The 18179-nt window shown below is 43.5% G+C and overlaps 1 protein-coding gene across 2 annotated transcripts in view; it reads left to right on the top strand.

Annotated features, from left to right (window-relative positions):
- The window catches only part of HUNK (hormonally up-regulated Neu-associated kinase), a 77587-nt gene extending 60426 nt beyond the window's left edge, over window positions 1-17161 (top strand). The window contains exons 6-10 of one of the 2 annotated variants that reach the window (XM_080376351.1): window positions 344-479; window positions 4961-5129; window positions 6128-6211; window positions 11594-11657; window positions 14022-17161. In XM_080376351.1, the coding sequence (XP_080232477.1) occupies window positions 344-479; window positions 4961-5129; window positions 6128-6211; window positions 11594-11657; window positions 14022-14668 (1100 nt within the window). In that variant the 3' untranslated portion in view covers window positions 14669-17161. Of the gene's footprint in view, window positions 1-343; window positions 480-4960; window positions 5130-6127; window positions 6212-11476; window positions 11658-14021 lie in introns of both variants that reach the window. The other variant, XM_080376350.1, reaches the window with a different exon arrangement.
- Window positions 17162-18179: the final 1018 nt, after the last annotated feature.

Here is an 18179-nt window from a genome sequence, read left to right as displayed (position 1 = left end):
TTGAGTGATTTGCCTCTGATCTGACTCCAGCCTCTTGTCTTCATACAAAAGTTAAGTTTTGGCTAATCTGCTCAGAAACTTCAAACAAGCTCTGAAACAAAAGGCACTTTTTGTGCTCTCCTTTATGACTATAAATCATTGTGACTATAAATCATTGTTTATTTTACTTCCTAATCCCTTATCAGTTTTTCCTCAAGGACATTAGAGGATACTGTAAGGAAAGCATTCCTTTTTAGTATACTCTTGGTCAGGCTACACACCTGTAGTAACTCAACTACTGTGTGAAGTCATAAAGCAGATGACATATCTATTGGTTGGGGTTTTTTTCTTGATTTCTTCACAGCGGCTGTAAACTTTCTACGATCTCTACTAGAGCCAGATCCTGCAAAGAGACCGAACATCCAGCAGGCACTTGCAAATCGATGGCTTAATGAGAATTACCCTGGAAGAGCACCACCTAATGTCACATATCCAAACAGGTACTGTGCTAAAGAGTGGAGAAAGCCTGCCAGGGTGTATATACATTATATGTTTTAAAATGTGAATAACTCTGGTGTTTTGGTTCCATTTATGTGACAGCATCCCAGTGCATTTTCTGTGATTGCTTTTGTGACTCTACCCTAAAAGCTGTTAGGATTGGCTGTGGCATATGTGTTGCTTGGAATGGTCAAAAATACCTTAAATTAGAAGCTGGCATATTGTGCATTATTTGCAGGGTAGTCTGGGGTGGAGATGATATGATTATTTGGCTCCAGACTTTGGAATGAGTATGTGTGGCAGGTAGTTCTGATCTTCTTGTTTACCAGTAAAAGCAGTGGTGAGAAAGGTCAGAGTTAAATGATCTTGCTTTGTGGTTGTTGATCTTGAATACCTGTGCAGTGCTGAATGCATGACTAAATGCAGAGAACAAATCTCATGGCCAGTCAAACATCCAAGTAGGAAAAAAAGAAGCAGAACGAACGATACTTGTGGTCCACTTTGGTTAGAAATAATCTTTCTTGACTTTAATCATCTGCAGTATAGAATCAATACATGAGCCAGCCAGCCTGGGCTCTCATTACAGTCAATGGAGAGAAATAAGAGCACTTTTTACATAATGATACATCTGACTTTTTGATTCTGTGATAGGATGATTTTGTGCCCAGGAGATCCAAGTTCCTCTCCAGTGACTCTAAGTGGAGCCTCAGGCAACTCACTTAGAAATATATGTCTATATTTGATCAGATAAAACCTCCATCCTGTATCAAAGCCCTCCAGCTGTGTCTCATACACATTCTAGTACCTGCAGGGGAATTGCTGTAGGAGTTACTGTCTTGCAGGCCAAGATCCTAAGTAACACAGAGGCAAAGACAGAAATTTAAAGCCTAATTTTGGTGCTTAAAATCTGATAGTAGGCCAGAATTTCTGCTCCAGCTTGCTAAGAGCAGAGTCCCTAAGTGAAGATCCTGACTTCCTCCCTACAGTTTAGTTAGTTGCCAGATACCAGATGTAGTGAATGCCTAGGGGCATGACAACTTAATTTTTTCTGAACATCTGAATGACTCTCCTCCACCCAAAAATGATTTGGTGTTCACCAACCACTCCATCTCTTTGTGTGGGTGCCCTGAAGGGCTCAGTCCCATAGGCATGCTCAAGCCATGCATGCAGCCAGCCTTCAGCATTCATCCCAGGTCAGAGCTTTGGTGGTAAGAGTCATTTTCCCCTCTGCTCTACCACTAGCCGTGTGAACAGGGTATGTTTCAGAGCCATGGGTCATACCATGTCATACCCCTGTGGGGCTGAGAGGCACCTCTGCTGAAGCAGGTGATGAGCACTGCCACTTCTTGATCATGATGGGACCTGGGCACAAGGAACCAGTTTGAGCCTTGAATCTCGGGGCAGTGTTTAGGAATGTTTGGAGACCTTTGCCTTTGATGTTGGTGTTGGCTGGCTTATGGGTCACAGCCTGCACAGTCGGGCCTCCTACCTGAGTCACCTCCCTTTTCCCTCTGCACTGGCAGGGAACAGAAGTGCCCTAATTTAGCAGCAAGCGTTTCCTTTCTGGAGGGGGCGTCTTAACTTTCTGGTAACTGCCTTGTGGCGAATCGCTGTTGCTATGCCCTTCTTTGACCTGTGGAGAATAACAGGTCTCATGCTCTCAAAATGTGGTTGGATAGATGTTGAGCAGCTTGGATGCCTGCAGGCATCACTAGAGCCATCCGCTGAAATGGGGAGGGAAATGTGAGGCCAGCTGCCTGCAATCCCCAGACTTACTTGGACAGAATATAAAGATGGCCCCTACAAACAGTTGTTTCACAAGGAATGAGAACAGGCGGACCCATTATCTTGACATTACTGTGCCAAATTTAAGGGCAGTTGGGTTAATTTGTGTAGTGTGCTGTCCAACAAAAGGAAATCTGTGTTTCTATGGTGCATTGGACTGTACCGAAGTATGGTACATATGAACTTTGTATGGTAAAGAAAGGGAAAACAAGTGTAAACTGAATGAGTCGTTAAGCTAATGAAATCACTGTCATAATGAGTCCAATCAATCTACTAAATGTGGCATCTGTTAAGTGAATGTAAGTGTAACTGAGAGCTGTATGGGTAATTTAATTCTCTTGCTGTGCGTGTCTTATCTGCAGAAAAGAGGAAAAGAGACAGAAATAGGGCTTGAATGTGCTTTCACAATTCTTTTGCATTTTTAGGTACGGCTTCATGCCTCTTTTTTATTTCCTAGCTTGCAGTTATCAGGCTTTAGTCAGGTTGTGGTGGAAGTGTCCCTTCTAGAGTTTGCTCATCGGTGCAGTTAGGTAGGTGACTCACAGAAGAGGCCGGCCTCCATTAGAATAGCTGTGGAACACTCTTTATTTATGGAGTCCCCATTAATCATTCCCACCTGAAGGCAAGTGAATCAAATGGAAGAAGAGAGGAAAATGCTGTGCCAAACTATAGAGAGGGCATATGTTTGCTCATGCGTATGTGTGTATGTGGTGATGATAATAATCCTTTACTATTATAAGCACTTTTTAAGGGAACATCAATGTGGAGTGCTGTGCTTTGCTATTGAAAAAACTCAGTTTCATTCATTCGTTCGTTCGTTCCTTCCTTCCTTCCTTCCTTCATGCCTGCCTTCCTCCCTCCCTCCCTCCCTTCCTTTCTCATTGCACTCCTTTTGTTATCATTTGGTCTGAAAATAAAAGTACATGTTCCTTCTGTCTGAAACCAGATTTTATGTGAAGCTGCAAGGGATAAAAGCCATACAGATTCATTCTTTCACTTCATTTTTTGGATAATATTTCTTTAGTTTAATTAGTTGATTCCACAAGCTTGACCTAACTAGACTTTGTCATACTGGAGCCTTATAAGAAAATACTCTGTAAAGTTTGACATATTTAAAGACATGGCCTGACTGGCCTGACTCCTTTTGAGCTTGCCTCAGAAAGTACCACCAGGATCAGCTTCAACAGAGTTTCTCCAAGTTTTTGTTAGTGTGCAGATGCAGGTAAGATGGGTCAAAATAGTTCTGAAAAATCCACTACTGTATTTGTAAAGAATCACTTCCTCTCTTAATCAACACAAGGAAGAAGCTGTGTTATGTTCTTGCAGTGCTCTTCCACCACCCGTTATTTCCAAGACAGGAACATGGTAGGAAAGAGGAGAGATGAAGATAAGGTGGAAGAATGGCAGAAACTGCATTTTCAGGAGAATATTCTCCCAGGCTTTTTATAAGCTTGCTTTTATTAAAGAAATTCCCTGAACGCAAGCAAAAAATTCCTATTTTGCTGAGCACTTCAAGTAGAAATTGCTTGAATTTCTTTTGCTGTCCAGATGCTTTAACGTGCAATGGCCAAGATAAGTTTTGCTTTTGAACTTAAAAATCCCCAACCCCAAGCATTCCTTAGCTGCAGAATGAATGTTAATATGGATGCCAAATAAAGGAAAAGAGTTATTTGAGATTTTCCAGACTGTGTTTTACATCTTGTCCAAATCCTCTGTGTCAGACCCAGACTGCTCTCTGGGCATCACAGGTGCACAGGACAGGGGGGCAGCAGGGCAGAGGTGGGAAAGGTGGAGAATGGTCCTTTTGAAGGGGGAGGCAGGTTGTAAAAAAACCCACAACCTAAGCTCCCCTAAGTTACCATAGCCAGATATTAGGCTTGATATTAAGAGCAAGGAATACCCTTCAGAAACCAAATGAAACCCGGTATTTCTTTGGAGGTGGATGGGAGTTGACAGGTACATCTGGGAAGCTGGTCAGCACTTTTAGAGGTCTAAATAGGAGCAGAGTTCTTAGGCAATTTTGGCTTTAGCTTAGACTGAGAAGATGCTTTGCCGTTTCCACAAGGCTGCTGTACTCCATTTCTTGCCTTAGCTGAGTCTATTACAGACTTTGTAAAGGAGCTCATACATAAACATGTCTTGTGCTTGTGCTTTTAACTGACAAGAGTATAGCAGCAGCTTTACCATTTTAAGATCCGCTGTAATAACCCTCCCTGTACGTCCCTTTTCTCCAGCATGAAATTCCCTAGCTGCTTAGTGCATGAATATTGTGCAGCAGGTAAGGGGTGAAGCTGAATGCAGGGGTGTTTAATTACAAGGAAAGGGTCATTTCAGAAAGCCAAATGTCGCTACCTGAGTTGGGTTTTACCTTCAAAACCAGCCGGTTGATCTTGACAGTCTTCACTGGTCAGATGTAGCCTAACAAACGTAGTGAGTATCACAGTTTCATTTAGCATCGTGGTAGGACATGGTGGAGACAGTGCTGTTCATTCAGCTATCACAGTTTCCTGCGGTGCCTGTGGTTCCGGAATAATCTACCCTTTTGATGCCTGCTTATGGGAGGAGAGAGCTAATCACTCCCATGTTACTGAGCCTTTCAGTCCTTTTCTTTACGCTCTGCCACATCCTCCGTGGTTGGCAAGGCTGTGTTGCTGGGAGGATGGTATGAATGGCATGCTCTGCCTCTCTCTGTGTGCAGGATTCACCTTGAGGACCTCAGCCAAAGCGTGCTGCTCCATATGACCGAGAAGCTTGGCTACAAGAACAGCGATGTCATCAACACTGTGCTCTCAAACAGGGCAAGTCATACACTTGCCATCTACTTTCTACTTAATAAAAAGCTGGAGCGCTACTTGGCAAGCCTTAGGGTAGGTACTGCTTGATGCCGATTCTTTGGACGAGTGGGTGAGGAGGGTAAAAAAAGGACTAAAAGTTTCCCTGCTTGCTGGCATTTGATCTCAAGCTTTACTTGAGTTTTTTTGTTTCCTAATTTTGTAGCAGTAACCATGAAGGGGACATACTCCTTGCAAACTAATAACATTATTTGAGATAAGAATTCCCCAGGTTGTGAAGCTGGTAGGCTTTATGTCTCACAAGTCCCTGTTTCCATAGGACATCCCCTCTGGCTAGGCAGTTACCCTATGGAAAGCAAACTGTTACCATGCAGAACCTTACTTGCCACTTGTGGTGTACTGTGTCCGTATGTTGAGATAGTTCTGCCGCTTGAAATATCAATAACACAATGTAATTTGATTCAGGAAATAAAGAGGAAGCTTAAGAGCTATTAAGATTTCATGTAGCTTTTAAGTGAAAACTTAGCTGGAAGTTTCTATTTTACATGAGAAATATCATGAATATAAAGCCTCCTAACCTCCTGCCGACCTTCCTGGCTCCTGAGTATGGCTTGGGGGTCAGAAATACTGCTGATGGGTTTGCACAGCAGCTTTCTCTAGGGTAGGAGAATGATGCTGCATGTCATCCTTCCTTGTATGTCCTGAGGTGCTGAGCCCTCAGGCCACGTTTTGCATGGTACTTGCTGGAGTGCTGAGATGGGCACACCCACAGGAAGGTGGGTCGCATGGATTTTTCTTCTTCATGTGTTTGCTTCTTAGAGAAAATATCCCCAACGGCCTTCTGATCTGAAAACAGCTTCTTTGTTTTTTTTTCTTTTCTCAGTTCTTTTAGCAAGCTTGTTTTAATGATGATGCCATCAATGATATTTAAAATATAATGGACCAAATTCACCATCTCTGTATGTTGATGCACCTCCACTGAATGCCAAGAGTGGATACGGTCCATTAAGTAGGACATTGGTGGTCTCTGATTATCTTGCATACTTCACTTTTCTGTGCTTGTCTCTCTACAGAAGTCTGAAGGCCAGGACAATATTTGCCACAAGAACCAACTATACCAGATAGAAAAATACAAGATGAATAAAGAATCCTATGAGGTAAAGCTCCTTAAAACTCATTGAGGTACTTTGAAAACAGACAGAATTTGAGGATCCTTGGCAACTGTGATTAAGGCGATGGGTTTCTGGACCTGTGGAGAAAAAAAGGACCTGTGGTCTTGCCTGTGCAGGACAAACAATTCCCTCAATTTCTTTCCAAAGGAACAAATAGCAGTCCCCTAGGGTGGAAGTGTCAAGGTGACTTTCAGCTTTTATGAATAAAATGAATGTTTTAAATGCTCTGTTTAGCAAAATAATGCAAAGTTCTTCAGGGGGTTTTGTAGTTTCATTCTAGTATGTAAGTTGCTGGTGTTGTAAGAAGATTGTAACTGAGTCTCGAGACCTTGGTGGTATAGGGCAGAGAGCTGAGTGACAGCCAGGGTGACCATCCTTGGTCACCTGGTGGTGTTCCTGGTGTCCTGGGCCAACCCTGGCTTGACTGCCAGAAATCATGAAACTATATTATCTCAAAACTCTGCCCAGGTTAGTATTTTTTGCTTCTTAGCAGAAGTGATGCGGAACTAGCCCACTGCATCATATGGGACTTCCCTTGACCAGGAAGAGAGTTACCCAGGTTACCTTCTGCTCTGTTGGTCTTCAGTCTTTTTGCCTGCAAAGAGAGAAGGTAGTTTGTGTTAAAGGAATATGCATCAGATACAGGAGTCTTCTCATGGCTCGATTTTTCTTCCCTGGCTGATTCTTTGCCAAGCACTAAAATTACAAGAGTAATATGAGCTGTGCAAGTCTTACCTACCAACACAAAAAGCAATATTCTTGAAGAGTCTACCTATTTCAAAAGCCACTCCAGTGCTGGACTGATGATCTAATTGCAGGGGCAGATTTGTGTCATGGCTGGATTTGTTTATTTTAAAGACTGCTTGCAAAGCAAGTTGAACTGCAAGCCAGATGGAAATATCAGGGCACAGTACTTATCATTCTTTCCTTACATAAATCAAAACATACTTAAATCATACATAAATCAAAACATACTTAAAATGTATCAGCTGTGGGTAGACTCAGTGAATATAATATTTCAAAATGCTCTTTGACAGCTCACTTCAAGCTGTTGCAGGGCAGCCTTCCCTTGGAAACACAGACAGGTACCTGCAGGTGAATGTTGCAGATGTCTCATGGTGCACCCTGATAGTCTCTGGGCCAGCTTCCTCCAGCTGCCTCTCCAGTCACTTCTCCAGTGTCACTTCTCTGTGCAGTGCTGGAGAGCCACGGATGGCTCTGCCCACCATCCAGGCATTAGCTTTCAGCTTCTGTGTACCTACCCCGTGCAGGCGAATCTGTAGCAAGGACTGCCTGTGCCCCTGCACGTGGCCAAGAGAGAAATGCATGGTCTGGTTTGGTGGTGATCCTGAAATCTCCACGACCCCTGAGGGGAACCAATGTTTGACTTCCCTAAGGATAACTGAAAACACTGTGTGACACCAGTTTGCTTTGTAGACATGCTTAGGGATAAAGGCTCCCTCCAAAGCCTCCTTACTAACTCGGAGTTAGTGCCAGTGTAGCTATTTAGAGGATGAGGGGGTGTCATTTCTTTCTTGAAATAGTTACCTTGATAGAATCACAGTGCAGACACGGTGATAATAATACGGTGTATTTTCTTTCTGCATGGGCATAGCTGAGTATAAAACATGTTTTATATTGCTTTATCTGTATTTACACAAGCGGATTGTGTTACCATTACTGTACCAGGACAGCTGAAGCAGCACACGTGGGTGAATACAGACCCTAGGATGCTACTGCTGTTTGTAACTATGGTAGGCAACTCTCCTAAAATGCCTTCATGTGAATGGGAACACAGCCCTGGTAGTGTCTAGCTCATGCCACCGGGATCAGTGGGTGCCACCAGGACTCAGGGGTAGGGATTTTGGAAGTTCAGGCAGGTTCATGAGCTGGAGTTAAAGTCCCTTTATCATCCCCCATTTCCAGAGGGGAACTGGGAATCACTGGTCCCTAGGCAGACACTGCACAGAGAGTGTAGCTGTGCGTTGCCATGGGAATAGCAGGGAGAAAGAGCTGGTCAGCTTCAGCTTCAGCAGCCAGCTGAATTTCTTCCACCTCATTCCAGCGATGTGAAATAAGGATTTTGCCTCAGGCAGCGGCACATGGGCAGTGGTCAGGCCCAGCCCCTCTTCTCCATTAAGTTTCCTAACCTGGGATGGTGGGATCAGTGTGCCAAGGCTGAGGGTGCTGGGAGCTGCTGTCTGTGCTAAGTAACCAAGCTGGTTTGTAGGCTGAGTTCATTCTTGTGCTCGGGTTGGATGGGCAGTGCAGGGAGGAGGGACAGAGGCAGCAGCCTGTCTCGCACTCTCTCTTTCCATCTCTCTTATTGTTGGAGAGGCCTCAGGTGATGAGTGGCTGTCCCTCCAGCGAATCCAGGGGACCAGTGCTGGGGATACCTGCCTACTGCAGAGTAGCTAGTGGGCTCAGACTCAAGGAAATTGCAATTTTAAAGAACTTGTCATTGTCCTATCTCCATTTCAGGCATGGTCAAGGCATATACCCTTCGTCTTCCTTGCAAATCTGTTGCTGGGACTGAAAGTAGGTTTTAGGGTCAAGGTCAGGACAGGAAATAGCAGAGGATGATGTAATGCCAAGTATATAAGAAAGTCTAACATACCGGTACAACTCTGCATTGTGTGACAGCATACCATTATGTGGCTGTGCACGGTACAGTGAAGAGCGAACTTTTGTAACTCCCCTGAAGAAAATCATCCTTTCCTTTTAAAATGTAATAATACGTGGCACATTGGGAGTTTAGGATTTTGGTCGTTTCCCCTCTCACAACCATCATCTAAGAGAAACAATGTTAGTAATTTTTAAAATACATATAAGGCTATTTGCAACATTCATCCATGGTAAACTGATTAATTGCTAACACCGGATATGTTAATTTTCTTTTCATGGGTGCTTTAATTGCATAGTATGACTGTGTTACTGTGTCTTAGAAAACAGCAGTGTGAAGGCAAAGTCAGGAGCACTTGGCAGGTGAGGAGCTGTGGCTTGGCTCTTGCACCATTAGGCTAAAAATTTTGCAGCGCTGAAACGTCCTGCATTCTGACAGATGCTGCAGCAACTGACATGCAAATTCTTTCCTCACCTATCCAAAATAGCAGAAAGCCACTAACGATCTGATTGGCTCCTTTAGGCTTTATATAGTCACCACTTGGTCTCATCCTCACAAGTACCTTTAAAAAAGATACTCAGTAGGGCCCAGTCTCTGCTGAACTTGGCAGCAGAGTTTCAGAGCCTGGAGAGAAAAAATAGTGTGGTGGGCTCAAAATTAACTGTACAGCTCCCACTTGACTGTTGTCACAGGGTGTTATTCACACAGCAATATTATCATTATTATTATTATCATTGTTGTTGTTATTAGTTCATCATCATCAGTAGTGACTGTGCTTGCCAAGACAGTGCCTGGGCCCGATCAGATGCTGTGTTGTTCCAAGCACAGCATGGGCAGAGAGGAATAAATGCTCAGTGCTGGATGTGTTTGCAGCCCCTAAAGGCAAGGAGAAAGACATCAGGTGGATGAAGAGGTATCATGCAAGTAAAGTGGCGGTGGCTCCATAACTTGATGATTTGTTTCTGTGGAAGGGTTAGCCAGCTTTACCTAGCTAAAGGGAAAGAAATTGGAAGAAAAAAGGAACAGGTGTAGAGAAGACTGGGGGAAAAAAATGCATGCACAAAGGGAGACTGAGGTGAAGGCAGTGAGAAGCTCACAGAAGGCCTCTGGTTCTTGCTCGTCCAAGCCACCTAACCACTTCTGTAATAAAACTAAATACTCTAGCTCATGATTCACTGAGGTTTTCCTTCTGACTCCATAATGTCTGAAAATTCAAAGGTTAATAAGCCCAGTGGTGCCCAGACACCATCTATGCAGGGAGCTGGACTCTGTCGGAGCTGGGAACGGTTGTAACAAGTGCAGTCCAGTTATTTTCCTCTTAGGTGTCCTAACGTATTTCTAGAGCTGTTTAGCAGCCCAAGAGAACCCAAGTAGTCTTCTGTGTCTTTCTTTCCCTCTCTCATACATAGGCACTTTACTTTGCATTTGAAAGTTCTCATAGACTTCATGTTAAGGAATTTTCAAAAAGAAATCATCAAGAGTGTGCATTGGCAATGCATAATTATCAGACAAAATACAGGCATATAAATGGGAGTAGGAACTTTCCTGCATCTTTAAAAAAACCTTGTAGTTACAGTGACTTTTTAATAAGACACAGCAAACCATGTTGCTTAAATGAGAATTACAACCATAGAAACAGCCTCAAAGCAACTAAAACAAGAGCCCCACTTCTTTGAGATTGGCATCTCAAACCAGACCACACAGCGTTGTTCCACAAAGATAGGAGGAGATCCTTCAAGACTTTGAGGAGTAGCAAAACAGAGCCAGAAATACGATGCCTGATTTTTTTACATGAAATAAGACTTTTGGCTCCCCCTGAAATCAGTGGCAGGTAGAGAGTGTTACATAGTTTGCAGAATCTAGTGATTCATGTTGAAAGAAGATACAGTGAATTTTCACTGTAAAACAGTGCTTTGAAAATTGGATTCCTCTTCAGCGTCCCACTCCCAGGTTCTGTTTTACCTCTGTCATCACTGGAGATCAAACCTATCTTTTAGGATGTATAAACTTGTAATGCCACCTTCAGCTGCCTTCCCCATCATGAAAGGAGTTAGGGTTCAGTGAAGGGTTGGGTCAGTAATTTTCTTCCCCTCCAGTTCTTGTGCAGTTGCAGAGATGCTGTAAAAGCAAGGGCTGCATTCCTTTGGATCTTGTTTGGCCAGAAGATAAATTACTCAAAGAGTTTAAATTTCTTGAAAGCTTTGCAGCTTACCTTTTCAAATGCCAGAGGAAGTACGATAAAGAGAAATCAAAGACCTTTTTCAGTGCTTAAATAGGGAGGCAAATTTCAGGTATGGCAGAGCACAAACCTGTATCTGCTTGCTCCAATGAGGTGTCCTAGGACAAATGACCTCTGAAGAGAAAGCTTTCCTTTTCCTTTAATTTTCCAAAACCAGCTTTCACACTGCATGAATGTCAGAGCAGATGGGAGCCATGAAATCATGTCAAACAGATCAGAGGAAAATGGGACATGGAAGACTTAGTTATTTTGAGTAGCCAGGAATAAGGTCCTCGTAAATGTATAGTTTTTAATTCAGCTTTGGTAAATGATGTGCTTATAAGTCTGGGGGTGATTTAAACTTCCCTTAAGTAAACCAGATTGTTCTTGTTTGTTTTACAACTTAAAGGACAAAAAACTCAAAGAACAAGAAAAGAAAGGGGAGATTCTTCACCGTCAGCTCCCAAAGAAAACTGAGAAAAGTCCAGTTTCATATAGACAGCCTTCTTCCTGTCTTATCTCACAGATACAGAACACCAAGGCTTTGCTGAAGGACCGGAAAGTCACCAAGGCTGGAGGTCCGGAGAAAGGTCAGTGAGAGAAATACCAGTGGTGTGTCCCTGTGCGCATGTGCATGCATGGGTATGCACAGTATTAATGAGAGCATCTTGTGTGTCATGTGTTTGTTAGTAAATAGTCGTGGGCTTGCATTTGCTGTCTGCTCTGGAGGTGGTATGTGAAAGAGGACTGGATTATGTAGTCAAACATTGGACAAAACGTCCTGAGGAAACCATGACGATCTTCAGCAGTCATGAATCCTCACTTTTACTTCTCTTTTTATTCAGCAGAATTCCCACAGTGTTTTAAAAAAAGCTTTCTTTCCCTATTTATACATACTTATACAAAATCATCTGCAGTTCACACTGGTGCTTTGAAAGCATCAACACCCACCCCAGATCACTGACAAACCAAAGCTGGTAGACAAGCTTCTTCCTACCAGCAAATCCGTGTTCCTAAGAGGGGACTAAGGGGCAGCATGGAGAGAAATCCCAGACCCTGAGGAGAGTGCTGGTAACAGTGGCATCCCTTGGAGAAGCAGTGACAGCAGTTGGTGGTAGAGGAAGGGGAAAAACGCAGCCGAGAGGAAATGCAGGTGGGACTGCCAACCCCAGCACATTTCAGACAGCACAAGGAGGGGGAAAAGCAGTAACAGGGAAAGGAAAAGATGAGACAGCCAGAGGAGAGCAGAGCATTAATCACACAGGGTAGAAGGCAGCCTGGGAGGGATGGGTGAGAGCTGCTTGCGAGAGGAGGCAGAGGAAAGGAGTGGAGGAAAAGAGGAGTCAGCGGGGAAAATGGGGTGTTGGTAGTGCACAGCTGGATGGGAGACGCTGAGGAGCAGGAAGATGATGTAGCCGGCTCTTAAATGAAGGAACTAAATGAGGGGAGGTCACTACAGAGCAGCAGGGGGAAATACAGCAATGTAAAATGCTTACTGTGGTGTCAGGGGGTTATTCAGTGTGGTGGCTTATGGTGGTTTCATGCTCTTTCTCGTAACTTGATAATTTATCATTTGATGCTTTCTACTGGAAAAAAATGGCAAAATGGTGTTCATCTAGTAGTCTACGCACCTCTGCTGCAAGGTAACAGTAGTCCAGTGAGCTGGTCAGAAACGGGACATACTTTTTAAGAAAAATGTAAAAAGCATTTTTTAATATTTGTATTGTTCAGATTTGTCGTTCCTTTTGGGAGGAAGGTACAGGGGCAAGTAAACCTTGTTTGGTTTTTTTCCTCCCTCTTTAGATTTCTCCCTGCTTTTTTGAACTGAAACCTGAAAATAATTCAGATCTCAGCTAAAACATTTCTCTGCTTATGGGAACCATGTTTTGACACTTCTTAAATGAAGTGGTCAAATAATTTTGACCAGTTTTAGAGAAACTAATCAGATTAAACCTGTTCTGCTTTTCCCAGGCAAGTCTCAATGAGTGATTTCATCCCATACATCCATTCAGGTCTCAAACCCTGCCGAGACCATCCCTTTCAAAAGAAATAAATGTGAGATTTGTTGCTGTGACCGGAGAGCTGGCAGACCTGAATTATTTTACATCCCTTTTAGATTGTTTGAGACTGCAGGAACTCGTGGACTGTGATTAACTTCCAGTCCGCTATTCTTTCAATTAGGGGGAACCCAGCAAAGCAGGCTCCTTGGACAGCTTTCCGTAAAGGTAGCAAAACGTGTTTTCTTGCAGCTAGCTTGGCATAAGCGTGTGCCAGTATCCTGTAGAAACCAAGCAGATCTTCCCCACGAGCTGTTTTGTTTTCCTGGCCCAAATCCTGCAAAGATTGTTCCAGTTATATTCAGTCCTTGCTGGAGGAAGGTTCTCACTGAAGTCGATGCAGCAAATCTGTTCCAACTATAACAGCCTGAATCTGGCCGGTGCAGCTACTCTGTATTTACACCAAGAACAGATCTTGTTCCAAAATGCAAGGAAAGACATTAGGGATTAACTCAGTGTTGTCCCCTGTGTCTTCTAGGTATGTCAGTGAATACAGTATGCAGATGCAATAAAGACCATGCAAAGTTGTGCTAAGAAAGGGGAAATGTGAGATTTCTCAGACATGGCCTTAGAGGGTATAATAAATACAAACAGCTGAAGACATCTGTGGGTTTTCCTTTTCAAGTCCTTGTCTTACTCAGTTTAAGCACTCTTCCTCCTGCCTTTGAGGAAAGTGGCAGATAAATTACCCATGAAACTATGTAAGTATCAAATGAAAGAAAGTCAGGGAATTACGTTCTGAGTGTATCCCTCAGACCATTTGTTTGACCTAGTGCATTTGTCATGCTGTTCTAAAATTTGTTAAAGGTGATGTTGGACGCTGTTAGCCTAAGGCAGAGCAGGCAGTGCTATTAAACGCAATCTGCTCTTCTGGTTCCTTTTCTGATTGCTTTGCAGACTCCAGTGGTGGGGTAAGCCCTTTCCACGAACCCCTGGCAAACAAGACGGGCTGTGTCACTTCCAGCTCCCTGGAGTACCTCGAAGTCCAGCAGCCGCCCCCCAGAACCCCTCGGCTCCTCAAGAGGCAGGAGTCTCCACAGCAGGAGCCAGCCCGGATTGGGGGCCGGGCAAAGGACTCTCCTCTCATCCTGAATATTGTGCACTCCTTCGAGTCAGTTGACAGAGAGGACCAAATAGACCAGGTTTCTCCCTCTCATCAGTACAGGATTTTAGGCTCGCCCATGAATTTCCCTTACAAAAGTTCAAGTGAAAGGACACTGTCCCCACTTTTTCAACCAGGAAGTACGTCCCCCATCCACCCCACCCAAGTTTCTTTCACGTATGAAGAAAAAGCGTATCCAGCAAAGGAAGAAGCAGTGTCCCCTACTCAGCTGGTTTCCAACAACCCCTTGGGCAGCCCTAACTGTGTTAAAAGCAGAGGCAGATTCCCCATGATGGGGATCGGACAGATGCTGCGGAAGAGGAACCAGACGATGCAGTCAGCGAGTGACAAGCCTCTGGAAGCGAGGATGCCTCAGCTGCAGCAGATGAGCCCCACGCAGATTTCCTTCAACGCAGCAGATGCTGTCAGCGGCCAGTGTTAGTCTGACAACCTGGGATTTGTGCTGCTGTTCTCTGGGACCTAACCTTTTCTACTTTTAACAAGAAGGGAAAGACACAGTCATGTTACTGTCACTACGCAACACACCACAGTGGTCCAGCGTAGAAAATCAGAGGTCTGCTTGTAAGGAAGGTGTTGTCCTACATATTAAAGTTGAAAGAAAAGGGCTCTGCTTGTGCTGTTAAGAAGTATTAGCATCTGACTGTACAGTAAAACATGTCTTGGAAGAGCTATGTGAATATGTATTTTCACTGCTCTCATCTAGTATCGCAGTAAGGTTGGTTGGAAGACCAGTGAGCGTTAACAGTTTGATTCATCAAGGCAATCTCTGTGGTGCCATGAATGCCGGTCCCATCCAGGACCTGTGGTAAGACTGTCCCTGCTCCATCTGTCTGTGCCACACAGTACGTGGTACTGCTACAGGCATTGTTTATGTGGCTAGACAAGTGGAAAAACTCAAGGTACTATGTCCAAAGTCAGCTGGCTAAAAAGCACTGCCAAGAAAATGAAATTGGTAGAAGCTTGAATAAAGATATGATTGATCTAAACATTCAGAAAAAGTGGGAGTACTAGAAGTCAAAGCAGATTTTACTGTTAATTACATAAAGTAGCTAATAATGGAATCGTTTTTTTCCTAAATGATGATATAATGATCTCACTCAGAAGAAACACGATTATTTAAAATCAAGTTTCATCATGTGGAAATTCACTGCACTGGAGGCCTGTTCCTTTCAAGTGGATGCTTCAAACAGAAATCCAGATCGCAAGACGCTGTGTTTAAACAATCCAGTCACCTCCAATTTTTGCATCCGTACTAGTTCCATGGCACAACTACATGAAGGACTGTGTTAGCTCGTTACAGCAAGGCAGCATTGGACACACCTGAAGGCTTTTCTGAGAGACTGCAGCGAACTAAAAAGACTAATAAAGAACACATGAACCTGTACCAATGCTGTTTTATACTGCAAGATTGGTAACGCAGTGGTTACCAAAAATTTGGTATTGTTATGAGCGGTGAAGATTTAACTTTCTTAACAGGCACCATGTTCTGCATACCAGTCTTGTTTTTCTAAGTAAATAATACATCTGAGAGGTGGCAGCATTTTTTTGGTTCTGGTTTTGTCTTCAAATCATTTTCTATAAATTAGAAGGTTTAGCCAAAGACTACTCTTTTCTTTTGTCTGTACCATGCTTGCTTATGTGTTTGTGTGTACAGGATGTCTCATCAAAGCTTGTTCCAGTCTAGTTCCCAAGCGGGCAGCCCTGACGCGCGTATGCCCCACTGATGCCCACCCACTTAATGTCATTTCAAAACCCAGGCAGCAGAAGCATTGTCTTCTTCTTGGAGTTGTTGGAAGATGGGGATTTTGTCTCAAGACCATCAGTAGGAATCCAAGGCCTATTTTCATCAGTGTTTTTGCACACAGTTTTGTGGTCCCATTGGTCTGGTGTCTGTGCAAATGCTGAGTTACCCCTGCTTGAGAAGCTTTCCTTCCAGTTTCATGAGAAGGATACACAGGGACTGGGGGAGGAGGGCCAGCAGAGGCAGGGGGGAAGGTCCCCAGCAGAGCCCATATCTGAGTGAATGTTCCCGATTCTCAGCATAGCACAGGCCTTACACCAAAACTGACAAGAGGAAAAACTGGACATTAATCCAGATACTGACATAATAGATAACTGGGCTGTTCAGTATTTTGAATGCTTGCTGACAAAACCAGCAAAGCATGAATGCGGCCTTCACATCCCTGCAGATGGGACCCTCACCTTGGCACTGAAGCCACCCATCAGTTAGGTACAAGGGAGTCCATATGCATCTTGTACTCTTCGGTGTAGTGAGGACACCCACTCTGGGGTAGTTAAGCTACTTGTAAAATAATATACAGGAAAATCCCAATATGGTAAGAAAGACTGCCCTGAAATAATTTCACTCATTTTCAGACTGAAAAAATATCATCTTCTGTTTGTGCAGAGCACCTGTGCATCCCAGGGATCTATTTTAGCTCTTCCTTTCCTTTAAAAACATCAAAGCATTTTCTTTTTCTTCACACTAAGAACCTGTTTGTGCTGAAAGCTAGCGAGTGGGGACCACTGAAATCCTCCTGTCTTCTGCATGCGTCGGACTTCCCTACCTGAACAGATGGCAGATACTGACTTGAATTACAAACTCAGGTTTATTTGGAACCCAATAAAAGGTTGGGGGAGGCAGGAAAGAGACATGTATTTTTTGTGAAAACCCAGTAAATATGTGTAAGAATCAGAATGAAAACAGAAATGTTAAATCTTTTATTATATTTATAGAGAATATATGAGTAGTACACTGCTAAAACATAACCATGTATCCAGCTTAGACAGTAGCTATGTACAGTCAAACTGCAGTGACCATAGAAGGGACTTACTGAAATAACAGTAGTGGAAATTCCAGGGGAAAGAATTGTATTTGTTATCGTTATTAAATATATGTACTTTTTGAACAAGATTGCTATGGACTGCTGACTTTGTTTGCCAGGACACTATGTAGCAAGGATAATCTAAGCACAAAAACAACCAGCAAAATGGTGAGGTACAAGAGGATTACCAGCACCTTTACTTTCACCCGCCAAAGACTATCCCTTTAAATCTGCTTGCTGACTTGCCTATAAACCCTGAGTGAACTGAAAGGCACAAGGTGGGATTTCCCTTGCTTAATCTTAGCCCTCTGCAAGTTGCACATCTAGTCTCTCGTCATTATCCAAGCTCTGTTTGTCACCGTGGAAGCTGATAGGTATCTGCAGGTCTTCCCACCTTAAAAGAGAGGTCCAAAATGATGAGAATTAATTGCTCCTCAGCAACACATACATGTATCCAGATACAAGGGAGGGAATAGGGTCAACTGGTTCAATTGAGAACCAGCTTTTAAACACCCATAAGGAGTCACCCTGATATAAACAAAAACATTTGCTGATCAGCTTTCTGCACCTCTGGAGCAAATATCTTCAAGTTGTAGGGACTAGTCCAACCTTTGCTAAGCTTGGAGTATTTCTATTGTTGTTGATCCCAATATTCTTGTAAGTACAGTTTCTTGTTCCTCCTACCTTTGCACAAATCTGTTTTCTGCACAAATTTACAAATCAGAACAACTGATCTAAAGACCTCCCCAGAGTCAGCTGAGGTCTTTTTCTGGTGATTGCAATAGGCTTGGCACCGAGCCCGTGATGAAGCTGTTCGGTAGATCTGAAAATTCACCTTACACTTCAGGTTGTGCACTGGGGAAAAGGGCACTGCTGAGCTTTGGATGCAAGGTGGAGGCACCATAGCTTTATGGGGCCTTTCTGAGGTGCTGTTTATGTGCAGAACCCAATGGAGACAGTGGAGCAGTTATGAAGTACTTAAAAGAGGATTTTGCAAACCGACTGATCAGTGGACAGCAATTCAGGATCTGTAGTGATGGAAGTGATTTTGTTCTGGCTTTTCTGCCTGGAAAAAATAGGTGTTGATTATATTCAGCAAGACAAAGA

This window comes from Falco punctatus (genome assembly GCF_963210335.1).
Source record: "Falco punctatus genome assembly, chromosome: 2".
NCBI lineage: Eukaryota > Metazoa > Chordata > Aves > Falconiformes > Falconidae > Falco > Falco punctatus.
This window is presented reverse-complemented; position numbering and strand designations above follow the sequence as displayed.